The 14,524-nt window shown below is 46.9% G+C and overlaps 4 protein-coding genes across 4 annotated transcripts; 1 reads left to right on the top strand and 3 right to left on the bottom strand.

Annotated features, from left to right (window-relative positions):
- Positions 1-130: 130 nt before the first annotated feature.
- F5147DRAFT_626773 (transmembrane amino acid transporter protein-domain-containing protein) lies at positions 131-3,210 on the bottom strand (the record flags this gene model as incomplete). Its single annotated transcript, XM_041432700.1, has 10 exons — positions 131-490; positions 545-572; positions 624-706; positions 1,834-1,908; positions 1,971-2,054; positions 2,112-2,322; positions 2,387-2,476; positions 2,526-2,660; positions 2,715-2,839; positions 2,893-3,210. 10 exons carry the CDS (start codon positions 3,208-3,210, stop codon positions 131-133), a joined length of 1,509 nt encoding a protein of 502 aa, XP_041298299.1.
- A 1,936-nt stretch (positions 3,211-5,146) lies between these two features.
- Positions 5,147-6,094, top strand: F5147DRAFT_767929 (ARM repeat-containing protein; the record flags this gene model as incomplete). Its single annotated transcript, XM_041440920.1, has 5 exons — positions 5,147-5,219; positions 5,273-5,375; positions 5,430-5,812; positions 5,864-5,995; positions 6,054-6,094. The coding sequence occupies 5 exons, from the start codon at positions 5,147-5,149 to the stop codon at positions 6,092-6,094; spliced, it is 732 nt and encodes a 243-aa protein (XP_041298298.1).
- Positions 6,095-6,300: 206 nt separating this feature from the next.
- Positions 6,301-8,603, bottom strand: F5147DRAFT_767928 (transmembrane amino acid transporter protein-domain-containing protein; the record flags this gene model as incomplete). Its single annotated transcript, XM_041440919.1, has 11 exons — positions 6,301-6,660; positions 6,715-6,742; positions 6,795-6,877; positions 6,937-7,011; positions 7,075-7,158; positions 7,217-7,427; positions 7,492-7,581; positions 7,631-7,765; positions 7,821-7,945; positions 8,001-8,458; positions 8,513-8,603. 11 exons carry the CDS (start codon positions 8,601-8,603, stop codon positions 6,301-6,303), a joined length of 1,740 nt encoding a protein of 579 aa, XP_041298297.1.
- A 316-nt stretch (positions 8,604-8,919) lies between these two features.
- F5147DRAFT_668627 (chromatin remodeling complex protein) lies at positions 8,920-12,554 on the bottom strand. Its single transcript, XM_041435369.1, has 12 exons — positions 12,340-12,554; positions 12,111-12,286; positions 11,976-12,050; positions 11,885-11,912; positions 11,499-11,828; positions 11,180-11,448; positions 10,842-11,130; positions 10,458-10,788; positions 10,089-10,408; positions 9,413-10,037; positions 9,247-9,360; positions 8,920-9,196 (listed from the first exon to the last, which is right to left on the bottom strand). Exons 1-12 carry the CDS (start codon positions 12,468-12,470, stop codon positions 9,071-9,073), a joined length of 2,814 nt encoding a protein of 937 aa, XP_041298296.1. The 5' UTR covers positions 12,471-12,554; the 3' UTR covers positions 8,920-9,070.
- Between the last annotated feature and the right edge of the window lie 1,970 nt (positions 12,555-14,524).

The raw sequence follows: 14,524 nt of genomic DNA, 5'->3' as shown, positions 1-14,524 counted from the left end.
TAGGGGTGGCTAAAGGACCGGCGTATCTGCGTGATACATCGAGAAACGCAAGGGAAAGTTTGAGATTCAAAGGGCACTGATGAATTACCAAAAAGGGTATCCGTCTGCATGTCTCCGAAACCAGAGAATTTCACGCTGTCCAAAATGTAGCGAGCGTACCCCAAGTTGCCATCACAGTGGCTATTGCGAGGAACGAAGCATCAACCAAACTACACCTTCCCTCAAGGGCAATTTTGGCCGATATAGGACCAATGACGCAGATCATGAAGGCCGAGAATGAACCGAGGAAGGACATAAGGGAGCTAAACTCTGGAACGAGGATCGACACCAAAATAGTCAGCGCAGGGACAGATATGCGCTCGACAATGAAGAATACACGATTAAAAAGCCGATGAGGGTTAGAAAGTTGAGTGTCCAACTGGGGTTTGATACAGCCCTGCAATGGTGCATGATTATCTATACCGAGCATGACTTCGAGGATCACATTGAGCTAGACGGAAGCTCATCAGTGTTCAGTTCTCTAGGACAAGTGCGTATCACTCACTGGCCGCGTGCTGAGAGGAAACTTGGTGCTGTTGACAAAAGTGTCAGTGTTAGGAAAGGTGGGCAACTTCTGAACTCACATAGGGGTTGACACCAACGTCCACAGTGCGATTTCATTGATCCATGAGGTATAACCAGGAGTGTTCATGAGGTCCTTGCTGACCTAAATGCGTCGTCAATAGTGTGCGGTCAAATAGAGGGGTGTAAATTTACAGGCGTAAATTTACACCTGTAAATTAGCGTTAATCAGCATGTGAATCTCAGAAGGGCATTTTGGGGGTGTAAATTTGGGTGAATTTGGCGTTTGCCAATCGGGCGTCTCCGTGGTGAATCTGAAATCTCCCCGAAACCATTCCTTATGCAAACCCTTCGATCCCACAGTATGGCTTCGATTTTTTCGCTTTGGATGATGAAAAGATCCAGGATTATGGTCCCATCGGCGCAGTGAACCATGAACTCGAAGTGCGCATGGGTCAGCATAACAAAGGTCGATGAACGCACCATGTCAACGATTAATTGGCTCAACTCTCCGCGCCGAAGTAGGCAGGAAATTGGTACTCTTCAAGATCATATTAAAATCCGACAATCATTGGCATCGTTTTGATTCTAATGTGAGTAACATTTTTTCGCGTGTTAAGTTCTCAGTCTCATACTGACTACACAGAAACTAAAAACACCATACAAACCTCTCGTCAAGTGGCGTGATATGGAATCCACTATCCTTGGCAAGCGTTCTGCTGAAGATTTGCCTCCCGCTGGTCGAATGCCTCCTCCACCTGAAGCAAGGACAGTGGACTCGGACTCGGACTCAGAGGAGTTTGATGACGGCGCAGATTGGTTGGACGGTCCAGCTGCTCTTTCAGAGTTTAGGACAGCGGAAAAAGATTCGTTCGTGCTTGCAGCGTCCAGCGGTATTGATTTGCGTGCACCCTACCTACGTGAACTGCTTGATTCAGTCGGAAAATAACCTTTACAGCTGGGTTCCGCACCAACAAAGAAGGCCGCAAAAACCTTGTCTCCGTCTGTCCCTGACCCTTATGCTTGGGACGAGTGGAAAGTTGAATAACTCACCTAATTCACTGTAATTCACAGTACATTTGACCTGATTCACCTGTAAAATAGCGTTAATTTACAGACATGTTAATTTACGGTAATTCACAGTGGTGAATTTGAAGGCCTCTGGGCGCATTGTAAATTTACCCTGTGAATCTCGGACAGTTCCAAATTGACCGTACACTAGTCGTCAACGTCACGGGTTGTCATCCAAAGGTTGAGATCATAAAAGCTCACTTCGTCGCTCACGTTCCGTCCAAACATAAAATACCCAGCATAACCAATGATCCCATAGATGAATGTGGTAACGATCTATTGAGATCGGAAAATGGTGAACAATAAGTTAAAAAAGATACCGTAGCAAATCTACTCACGAATGCCCAGTTAATCATATTATCAAACTCGGAAGGATCAACCATATCACGGGCCAGCGATGGTATTACAGCATGGCCAGAGAACTAAAACATCGACGATGAGCGACATGTTTCAGGAACCGTATGGAAGATGAGACATACGCCAGCCATAAACAAGCCAAAAGCAATTCCAAGCTCTGTCATGGAGCCAGTCCCCCATGACGTCACGGCCGGACTCCAGAGACTACCAGGAGCATCCGGCTTAGAAAAGCCATCTATGAAAACGACCACAACGATAAGGAGCGTCGAACAGATGCCAAATATAGAGGTATAAGAGAGCATAGAAAGCGGTAGAAAAACCAGCGGCGCCAATCTATCGTTCAAATGGTCAAAGAACCATGAGAATTGTGTTGACAGCATCATGAAGTAACGCTTACACGACTATGGACGCCATTTTGAACGTGTTTGAAGAATACGCTGGCATGATTTCGTGCATGGAGTCAGCGGCTAGAGTGACGAAAGCAACGCTAAAGAAACATGAGCAATATGATCAAGTCATTCAGAAAACACGCTGACCTGACGGCAAAAAGCTCAAGACAAAACATAATTGTGGTCAGGACAGTTGACTTTGGACCAAACGCCTTACGACCAATGTCGGCGTATGACCTCAAGCGAGGGTCTTCCAAGATGATACCAGCAAGAATCTTAGCACTGTTGCGTGCGATGAGTGGGAGAATATAGTTAACTGGTGCGAGTTCGACTGACGTATAGCAATTTAAGAAGCCCATAAATACAATGAGAGCCGTTCCACCAATCCAACCAGCATATGCGAAGGCTAGGGGCTCAGATAGTACTCCAATGCCCAATAATATCGCGATGCTGTTGAATAACTGAGCGACCAATCGGAATGAGCAGAGATATTTACGATCGAATAACAACCTACTGTCTGCCCGTAGGTACTTTGTCCTCCGTAGTTATGTGGTTTCCTCAGGGTACCTGACGACTTGCGCCGTAGTATAGATCGATCTGTTGGGCCATGTGACTCGACGTACGTGTCTGAATCAGATCCCCCATAACTGACTTGATTAGATGTGGGAGATGCTTGCAGTAAAGGAGCAGCTTCATCACTGGTTGGTCGAGCGAGTTGACTTCCGCTAGTAGCAGTGATTTCTCGTGTCTCAATAGGCCGTTGGGGGATAAAGGTTCGTGCACGTTGTAAGACTGGACGCGACGTTTCGTCCCAGTCCCAGAACTCTGTCATATCATCCATGGGTATTGGAACTAACTCGCCTTCCTCGTCCTCTTCTCCAATGCAAGCCTCTTCATCCGACCCCTCGTCAGAAAAATGAGCGTTATATGGTATATTTGAACTGGCAAAAAATTGGGAGCGACGGTCTGCATTTGGAGTAAGTCTGACTGTAGATCAGTAGAAGACAATTTTAGTACGCACATGAAACGATAATGCCCCCCATGCTGCCTGTAGAACTATCCACAGAGCTAGAAGTGAAGGGTACTCCAGCACGCGATGTGTAGGATGTCATATCTGAATCTAGGATACTGTTTGGTATGTGTCCAATGACAAGGGCACAGTTTTAAAGGGCGCGTGCGGTTGTTCGGAAAATACTATTGAACTAAGGTTCAACAGGAGATCCAGGCGAAGGCTGACGCGCGACGTGCATAGACATTTTAGTGTCGCATCATCACAACTTTACCTGCTCATTGAGCAGCACAGTTTGGGATAGTCCAGGGATTGATTACGGACTCGAGTTTTTTTGGAAAGATTGCACTAGCCAAAGCATGTAACGAACCGATACGAAGACCGAGGGAGCCGAAACGAAAGCACGGGATGACAAATAGGGAGTCTGCGCGCAAGGTACGAACGAAGGATGAGTGTCATCGGCTCTGAATCTGCAAAGTATCAATCTTTCATTTCAAATATTCGCTCAGAGAACGACTTACAGTATAATAGGCATTTAACGCCACAGACATTGTATTTAGGACATTACGAAGTGATTTGCACGAGCCAATCCCTAGGTCCAACTTTTCGACTGGTCAAAATTTGGCCAACCCCTGAAAAATGTTCTTTGGGCTAGTGCGAATCTGGTCCTGCAGTCATGTTTTAGAAAAGGTTAGTGTATGTAGAGAGACTTGCTATGTTAACTAGAGTCAGTTTTGAGTTGATCCGAGTTCAAAGTATTGTAACTTAGTAGGTTCCGAGCAGTATCATAACGATACAGTACATAGGAGCAGAATCGGCTTTTTCCGTTATTCTATTAGGGTCTAGCCTTCGCGAGTACATACCTGTATGTTTGATCATGACAGACACACGGCATCGGTATAGGAGAAACCATCGCTAGCGGCCCAGGTACTACGTTAGCGGGAACGTGAACTTACAGTTCATACATCTTGGCATTCGTAATGACTAGTCGACGCACGAACCATGTCCTCTGATTGTTCGTACGTCTCCACCCCTTCGCGAATCTTATTGACTTTTCACATCAAAACGTTTTGATTTCGCGTGATATCGACGCGCGCGATTGCTAATGCTGCCATGTTGTCTCCATATCATAGGATCGTTGGTTCATTTTGAACCAATTCTAAGCCATGCCGCTTCTCTCGCTGCATGTGCCGTTGCTGTATATTCTGCTTCTGTTGACGACAGCGAAACAGCATTCTGCTTCTTGGAACTCCAGGTAATAGCTCCTTCGCTTAATTTGAAGACATATCCAGATATCGACATTAACCTAATTTGCGTCTGCCCATCCCTCAAATCTGATCATCTTGACGTTTGTAGAATTTTGTCCTTGGTATTTTATCCCAAGATTTCGTGTTCCAGCTAGGTATCTTAATACTCGTTTCGCTGCTGAAGCGCTGACCGGGACCAATGGGTCATTCTAAGATTTCAATGTGAACGAGCTAAGTCTCTGAATTGCATATGCTATATCAGGACGTGTCGCCAGTGATTTCAATACATATAGTAGTTTATGTATTAGAAAGTAATGGTTAAATACGATCCAAAGAAAAAATGTGTTGTTGTGAGACGTGCTCAAAGGATGGGGGGACCTCAAGTACTGTGACACTGTGCAGCGCTGTACATAGGGTTAGGATGTTAAACGAAGTCCCGGTGTCTGGGGTCCATCAATTTTTTAGTTTTTGCTCTTCCACTAATATACATATCCTTCAAAAACAACGCGGCGATGGCAGCAACAGCAGCGTGGCTTTCGCCTCCTTCGCGGACAGAGCTGATTGAAAATTTGGTATCCGGTGTCGGTGGGTAATCATAAATTCTTCACAATCGATCTGGCATTCATATGCAATCCCAGACCGTTACAACCCATCAAATGTCGGCATTCTCGAGGATTACCTCTACCACCAGATCCGCAGTGAGGAGTATGACTGCCTTGCTAACCTGGCTATATTGAAGCTGTAAGTTCTATGTGATTCATCTTGGAAGCTCAAATATCGATACCTTGGTCGCAGCTACCAATTCAACCCTGACCTTTTCAATCCTGACGTTGTCATTAATATCCTACTCAAAGCTCTTACAGCAGAGCCTTTTCCAGACTTCAACCTCTGCATATCTCTCCTCGATGACCGGCCACCAAATTCTGCGCTCGACGAGCCCGACCCATTGCCTACGCTTTTACCGCTTCTCATGAATCTCTACAACCTTCTTCACCAGTGCCGTTTCTCCGCGTTTTGGGTACTGTACCGGTCCGATGAGTTGGAGGTCATAAGAGAGAATTATACAGTGGAGTGTGCAGGGTTCGAAGATGCCATCCGGGAAGTCGCCGCGCGATCAGTAAGGGCTACTTTCACGCGGATCAACAGCGAGAGGTTGGGAACCTATGTGGATCTATCAGGTTTGCTATGAACCACGTGTCGCTTCCGTTCAGCTTTTCATATTTTTATAGGACCAGAGCTAGAGGCATGGGTCGCAAAACAACGATGGACGTTTGATTCATCCACTGGCGTGGTCAGCATACCGCCAAACCCTGACAATCAGATTGAATCGATCGTCATTCAAGAGCATATCAAGCTTCCACGTGAGTTTCCATTTGCTGCGACTTTTAGATCATCATCGATTTATTTGATTATTTGTAGAGCTCAGCAAGGTCATTTCGCATACTGTGCAGGTCAAATGATGACTTTCCAATATGCGTGTACATTGTACATTACTCGCTTAATATGATGTCGATGGATGTGATGCAACTGGACGACGATGTATAGTACGTATCTGCGTGATATATCGAGAAACGCAAGTGGAAAAAAATGAAGTTTGAGACTCAAAGCGCACTAATGAATTGCCAAAAGGATTTCCGTCTGTATTTCTCCGAAACCAACGAGAATTTCACGCTGTCCAAAATGCAGCGAGTGTACCCCAAGTTGCCATCACGGTGGCTATTGCGAGGAATGAAGCATCAACCAAACTACACCTTCCCTCAAGGGCAATTTTGGCCGATATAGGACCAATGACGCAGATCATGAAGGCCGAGAATGAACCGAGGAAGGCCATAAGGGAGCTAAACTCTGGAACGAGGATCGACACCAAAATAGACAGCGCGGGGACAGATATGCGCTCGACAATGAAGAATACACGATTAAAAAGCCGATGAGCGGTAGAAAGTTGAGTGTCCAGCTGGGGTTTGATACCGCCCTGCAATGGTGCATGATTATCTATACCGAGCATGATTTCGAGGATGACGTTAAGCTAGACGGAAGCACATCAATGTTCAGTCCTCTAGGACAAGTGCGTATCACTCACTGGCCGCGTGCTGAGAGGAAACTTGGTGCTGTTGACAAAAGTGTCAGTGTTAGGAAAGGTGGACAATTTCCAAAACTCACATAGGGGTTGACACCAACGTCCATAGTGCGATTTCATTGATCCATGAGGTATAACCAGGAGTGTTCATGAGGTCCTTGCTGACCTAAATGCGTCGTCAACGTCACGGGTTGTCATCCAAAGGTTGAGATCATAAAAGCTCACTTCGTCGCTCACGTTCCGTCCAAACATCAAATACCCAGCATAACCGATGATCCCATAGATGAATGTGGTAACGATCTATTGAGATTGGGAAATGGTGAACAACAAGTTAAAAAAGAAACCTGTAGCAAATCTACTCACGAATGCCCAGTTGATCATATTATCAAACTCGGAAGGATCAACCATATCACGGGCCAGCGATGGTATTACAGCATGGCCAGAGAACTAAAACATTGACGATGAGCGACATGTCTCGGGAACCGTATGAAAGATTAGACAGTACGCCAGCCATAAGCAAGCCAAAGGCAATTCCAAGCTCTGTCATGGAGCCAGTCCCCCATGACGTCACGGCCGGACTCCAGAGGCTACCAGGAGCATCCGGCTTAGAAAAGCCATCTATGAAAATGACAGCAATGATAAGGAGCGTCGAACAGATGCCAAATATCGAGGTATAAGAGAGTATAGAGAGCGGTAGAAAAACCAGCGGCGCCAATCTATCGTTCAAATGGTCAAAGAACCATGAGAATTGTGTTGACAGTATCAGGAAGTAACGCTTACACGACTATGGACGCAATTTTGAACGTGTTTGAAGAATACGCTGGCATGATTTCGTGCATGGAGTCAGCGGCTAGAGTGACGAAAGCAACGCTAAAGAAACATGAGCAATATGATCAAGTCATTCAGAAAACACGCTGACCTGACGGCAAAAAGCTCAAGACAAAACATAATCGTGGTCAAGGCAATTGACTTTGGACCAAACGCCTTGCGACCAATATCGGCGTATGACCTCAAGCGAGGGTCTTCCAAGATGATACCAGCAAGAATCTTAGCACTGTTGCTGTGCGATGAGTAGGAGAACATAGTTCACTAGTGCGAGTTCGACTGACGTATAGCAATTCAAGAAGCCCATAAATACAATGAGAGCCGTTCCACCGATCCAACCAGCATATGCGAAGGCTAGGGGCTCGGATAACATTCCAATGCCCAATAATATCGCGATGCTGTTGAATAACTGAGCGATCAATCGGAATTAGCAGAGATATCTACGATCGAACAACAACACCTACTGTCTGCCCGTAGGTACTTTGTCCTCCGTAGTTATGTGGTTTCCTCAGGGTACCTGACGACTTGCGCCGTAGTATAGACCGATCTGTTGGGCCATGTGACTCTCCACCGACGTACACGTCTGAATCAGATCCCCCATAACTGACTTGATTAGATGCGGGAGATGCTTGCAGTAAAGGAGCAGCTTCATCACTGGTTGGTCGAGCGAGTTGACTTCCGCTAGTAGCAGTGATTTCTCGTGTCTCGATAGGCCGTTGGGGAATAAAAGTTCGTGCACGTTGTAAGACTGGACGCGACGTTTCGTCCCAGTCCCAGAACTCTGTCGTGTCATCCCTGGGCATTGGAACTAACTCGCCTTCCTCGTCATCTTCTCCAACGCGAGCCTCTTCATCCGACCCCTCGTCAGAAAAATGAGCGTTATATGGTATATTTGAACTGGCAAAAAATTGGGAGCGACGGTCTGCATTTGGAGTAAGACTAACTGTAGATCAGTAGGAACAATTTTAGTACGCACATGAAGCGATAACGCCCCTCATGCTGCCTGTAGAACTATCCACAGAGCTAGAAGTGAAGGGTACTCCTGCACGCGATGTGTAGGATGTCATATCTGAATCTAGGATACTGTTTGGTATGTGTCCAATGACAAGGGCACAAAGTTTTAAAGGTCGCGTGCGCGGTTGTTCGGAAAATACTATTGAACAGTAATCTAAGGTTCAATAGGAGATCCGGGCGAAGGCTGACGGAATAGATAGTCAGGAAGCAATTGCGGCCTACAGGAAATTTTATTGTCGTTTCTAGATGAAACCATAACGGCCGAGCCCTTTGGCGATCACCATAGTAAAGAGTAAAAGACTAAAGTTATTGTGTGATGTGTAGTGTGCTACTTTTATTTGCCCTCAATCTCAAATATACTATTCCATATTTAGTTGGTAAATATATATTTTACACTCGCTTTATTATTTTCATCGAGATGTCTTTCCCGAGTTAGTATGTGCTTATTTGATGGCAAAGGTTGAAGGGCATAACACCGCCGCAAGGAATGGAAATGTTTACAGAACGGCACATACGTACATTACACTGAGTTAACAGCTCTTCGATTTGTCCACATCATGTAAGGCTCGCGAGAGACGTCGTGACCAGAAGGTTTAGTTCGGGTGCTGCGTCTGGCTTCAGGAAGCTTTGCACTGATGTTGAGATCCTGTTCATAATGATTAGACAGCGATGGTTGTCGAGATCTCTAGTACCTACAGAGATCCGTTTGCGCATGCCAGGAGCGATATGACTCCACCACTTTATGAATGAATTCTTCAGGGCTAGTTCCCGGACACCCTTAGGGTTTAACCAAGCAAGGAACTCGTCGAGCTGCAAAGCCAAACAATCAACGGCGATCAACAAAATGATAGATAAAGATTACCTCTTCAGGCTCAGCATACTGTGCCCACTCGGATGGTGCCAACATTCCCTCTGGCCCTTCTTCTTCAAGCCTCCTAGCGTCATAGTCATCATCCTCTTTCTTTAACATCAACTCCAAATCCATCTCGCTCGGGCCCTGTATAAAGATTCGACCAGTTCCGTACTGGACAACGCCTCCACTGCCCAGCAAAGAAGCAGATCCCATGCCGTCAAACCACCAAATCCGATTATGGAACCGGTCCTTTCCCAATGGTTTGATTCGCACCGCACCAAGCAGCTTCCTGAACTCTCGTTCAATCGCCTCTAATCGACGCTCAAGCTTATTGACCTCTTCATCAAGTCTGCGATGTTCTGCCAGTGCTTGTTTCGCAGAGGCTGCTTGAGCACGAGCAAGCTCTCGTTGTTTCGCGTGTGCCTGAGTGTGGGCTTTCTGACGAAGATCTTTCTGACGCGCTGATCTCTTTTGGCGAGCACTAGAAGTAGATGCGGTCTCCGAGCCATCTTCTGAAGGAACGTCCGAAAGGTCACTGGATTCGTGCATCGTGGTATCTTCGTCTGGAACGGTACCATTGGTTCCGGGCTCCTTCACCTCCGTTTCCCCGGCAAGGGAATTCATTTCCTCAGTACTAAAAAAGTACGTTAAATGGAAATATCACTGTGCGCCAACGCGAACTCACTACTGCTTCTTCTGGCGGCCAATCTCTATTTTCTCCTTGCGAAGGGCAGTTAACTGCTCTTCGCATGACTCCATATGGGAATGAACTGCCTTGCTTGATACAGCGAGATTGCACATCAAGGTAAGGATATCAATCCTGTCGGCAGGAGGCAGCGTATAGTAACGCTCGCTGGGTGAGGATTGAACAGTTAGGTTGTTTGCAGCAGGACTTGAAACACGAGAGCTTGAAGATGAAGACGAAACTTCTGCATGCGGTTCCGGGGCAAAGAGTAATCTTGTCAAGACTTCTCGTAGGCGAGGAAAGTTGTCGAGTGTGGCGTGCTATTAAAAATGAGCATCGAATATGAACAATAGACTGAAATCACTCTACATCTTTCAGGCATCCTAGAAGAGCCTCCTCCCACCCGTCTCGCATCTCATTGTGCCGTAAGGGAATCCGTTCCCAGTTGTTCCCCACGTCAGCCATGGCACCAGCTAACTCATCGATTGAGACACCGAGCACTCGGTGCTCTTCTTCCAGTGTATCTTGGAGACGCAGTAACGATAGGACAGCACTATGCCGAGTAAATGGCACTGTGCGTAGGTTGTAAATGAGCGTTGAGTGAATCTCTCCTAGTAGTGCACAAGGCGGGTCTATGAGGGAATGCCGCAAAGCATGTTCAAACTCATCCATCGTGAATGTTGACAAGTGGAGAGGTTGTCTGCGGTAGACTGTTAGATGTTCATATGTAGCACTTTGAGATTGTTCACTCACCCATAAATGACCAGAAAATTCCATGACGTTAAAAATGCTTCAAAAGTACCCTGATTCTCGCCAAACGGAACTCCCAATTTACTTGGTGTTGGCTTTTTGACCTTCAAACCTGCTTTCTTCTCCTTGTCGTTAAGCCGAACATCCAGATCTTCAGTAGGGTAGCGAATGGGTTTCTTTTTCTTCTTCTCTGCAGCCAGACGCTCAGCCTCTTCTTTTGCCTTTTGTTGACGCTCTGCCTTTTCGCGTGCTTCGCGCTCTCGCTTTTCAGCTGCAACAGCCAAGGCTTTCACTGTTACAGTAATCAGCACTGAGTATTATCCAGGATAGAGCGACGTTACCTCTTTCTTCCTGAGCAGCAGTCATCTTCTTCTGCTTCTTGGTTGGTGGCCCTTCCTTGTCCTCCCATATCTTTTTGCGCTTATCAATCTCACCGCGTTTGATGTCTTCCACACCTTTGCGTGTTTCCTCTGGCATCACGGAGTCGACACCATAGTGCTTCGCGATGACCGGTTTTACCGTCCATGGCGAGGCGACGGCAGCATCACGATCAACACAGTCGCGGATAAAGCGACGAAGAATAGACTTCGAGAAGGCAAGACGATCGCGGCTACAAGACCTGGTCAGTTTTGTTCAAGTTGGGTTAATGGGGTCACAAACCTCATGACACTGCACTGCACATCCATGAAGCTACCGCTCCACTTGGCTTTGTCTTTCGATGCAGCCTTTCCTTTCTCGTGACTTTTCTCGTGTTGCTCTTCAAGTATCTGGACCTTGTAGGAGTACTTAAGGGGGTCATCGCGGACCAATGCTTCCTTCGCTGGGATCTTCAAGTCTCCACCAACCTTGTGGATTTGAACTGCGTCATCATCAACAATTCCGTGAGGTGGAGATGTCACTGATGAAGATGAGGCTTGATTTTCGGCTGGGACATCGACATCGTCACTCTTGGTCTTCGGGGGATGCACTTGCACGACTTTCGCGTAGAACCTGGCGAGATACATGTCAGTTACAGGGGTAGAGACCTTAAGATATAGTGCACGAACTTGTCGCCTTGCGCGTCAACGAACACCTCTGACGTCGCGTGAAAGGATGGGATGAGTGCTAGGGTAAATTGACGTTAACGGACCAACTTACTCTCATCCACAAAATAGCGGTCCTTGAACCGGTCAAAGACAGCTTCTACGAGGTGGTCTAGTCGACCTACGACCTCTACAAATGACAAATATGATCAACGTTCTTCGAGGTCAACAGAGCTGATAAAAGACGCACGCCATTGGACAGCCTTGAGGACAGCGGCTTTCAGAGGCTCAGGGAACCTGGAGTGCATAGTCTGTGCCTCCTGTTGTTCGCTTTCAAGCGCCTGGAAGTAGTCAAGGCCGCTCTTTCCTGTGACCTCGCACTGGAACTGCTTAAGCCTGTAAAATGACATCCTCGCAGCGTAGGCCCTGAGGAGAACATAGTTGTAGGAGACATTGAAAAAAGAAAAGGTTTGACAAACTCATAAGTTTCAAATATCTCGCCAGTTTGCTGTAGATAATAGACCTCCTTGTTAGGGTTGGACTTTGCAGCCTGGAGAAGAGCCTCGGATGGTTCTGTGAGGACGACACGTTTGCGTCTGCATGTTGGCATTGTGGGGAAGGATTGTTGGAGGACAAGGGTGAAGATGGCAGGAGGCGGGAAATAAGAGGGAACGGCCGCGGGTGGCTATTAGGGAGGAAACGAATGCGTGTAGCGGTCCCTGTGCATTTTTGCATCTCTGCCTCCGTCTTATTACACAAGAGACGCCAACTTCAACCAAAGTTTTTTTTTTTGCACGCTCAGCATTAAACCTTTCTCTGACGACTGTCACGTTTCATTAACAACAGTTAGTACTTAGTAGAATCAATCGCTTTTACTTGTGTTAACGGCAGTCCACCCGTCTGTCGTTGTGTCACGGGAACCGCACAAGGCTTGCACCTCGAACACCATGAGCCATTCTGCCGAACACCAAAGACGCGGTCAAGCTTTTTCTCGTGCCAGTTGGCAATGGGATCCCCTCTGAATGCCATGGATTTTACCCATCGACGTCAGCGTATGACCGTGACGCCCGGTCTTCCGATCTTGGGCTCATTGCGATCTTTGCTTTGCCTCGAGACGTAGTCCTTGTCCTACGCCAATTTATGAATGACTACTCCACCGCAATTTTGTCACGATTAAGACACTTCCAAACCTTCGCAGGAACTTTCATTTAACTTGTTCCATGCTTGTGCGCACTGTAGGACTACAAGTGCATCCCAGGGAATGTGGCTGGCATTCACGTGATCCGGCACGTGGTCAAACGCGACACGCCACTATTATGTAGGCTACTCGCTGCTTCAACTTATCACGACGAAGGAGAACTGCCATGTATTAATAACCACATGCGATAAGAGTAATGTCCATAGTGAGGAATATTAATGATCGCTGCTAAACGATATCGATGGGAGTCATGGAGAAATAAATCTATGTCATCCCGGCCCTCTATAGTAAGATATATCACGCACGCGCAAGCACCAGAAGCCTTGTATGTCTGAAGTTATGTGGTAGAGTAACGCGAATACAGCAGTGCTCACTTCAGCAGCTTCTTTAGTAAACTGGTCGGAAGAATTGAGGAGAGCAACGACATATGATGAGGCTATTGCTCTGAAGGCTGAAAACTGTACCACGCCGTTTGTGCACGAGAGACTGGTAATCGATGAGAAGTCGATGCGGGTTCGCTTGAATACCACCCGGAATGCGTATGGTCTCGTCCCTGTGATAGCACACCTCTCATGATCTCTATGGTGACTGGAGCTGGAATGATGTCAGGCAGAAGTGCTAGGCCCAGCACGGTGATTCGGCGGGTAGGTATGCCACAGGTATTCTTGGTTCTCACACCACATTTGATCAGGCTTCCTAACGAGCCTCTAGTAAGAGCACCGAGTAGACACATTCCAGGGGCTGCAAGGTACAATACATCCTGCATCTCAAGATCGATCAATCTACCAGTAAAATCCTTCAAAGACGAACGTTAACAACAGTCAAGATCGTCAAAAGCCGAACTACATACCTATATTAACGGTGGCAATGCAGTCGATCCCCTGTTGAAATTGGTGATGCAGCAGATCAGAGTTGCATCCACTGCTAACAAGTCCGATCGGACGCCAAAAATGAAGTTCACGGTGTGATGAGCGAGCCCGCACGCAAGATAAAATACACAGATAATTACAGTGACTCGTCTTCATCACCCGAGCTACGTATATTTTGACATCGATACTGGTGTTGCACCAGAGTCCAGAAAAAATGGCAATCGTCAACTCATGGTTGATGATGCCCAGCTCCATCGCTGGCATACAGACTGATAGAAGATCCTATACTTACTGAGAAATACCAGTACATGACGGTTGCAAGATGCAACCCATATCACGATGACCCTGAGCGCGTTGCTCCGCTTGCATACAATGAACGGACCATAATATCCGTGAACGGATCCCTCGGGTGATCATTCCGAGTGATAGTTATTAGACCTACGTTGTATGCTTATTCCCGCGGATAATCACAATACCGCGGGGTGTACGGGTTGATACATACCCGTACCCGCACGGCGCGCGAGCGCAACTGCGGACGAATTTAGAGAGGCTCGGCCTTGTGAAAGATATCAGATGACAGATGTGCAATGGAAGTCA

This window comes from Suillus discolor (genome assembly GCF_016758755.1).
Source record: "Suillus discolor strain FC423 chromosome Unknown F5147scaffold_4, whole genome shotgun sequence".
Taxonomy (NCBI): Eukaryota; Fungi; Basidiomycota; class Agaricomycetes; order Boletales; family Suillaceae; genus Suillus; species Suillus discolor.
This window is presented reverse-complemented; position numbering and strand designations above follow the sequence as displayed.

Coding starts and splice junctions, on each gene's coding strand:
- F5147DRAFT_668627 (XM_041435369.1), bottom strand. CDS start 12,470: ATGCCAACATGCAGACGCAAACGTGTCGTCCTCACAGAACCATCCGAG. Junction 11,913..11,975: donor CCGCTATTTTGTGGATGAGA/GTAAGTTGGTCC, acceptor ACGCGACGTCAG/AGGTGTTCGTTGACGCGCAA. Junction 9,361..9,412: donor AGTATGCTGAGCCTGAAGAG/GTAATCTTTATC, acceptor TTGGCTTTGCAG/CTCGACGAGTTCCTTGCTTG.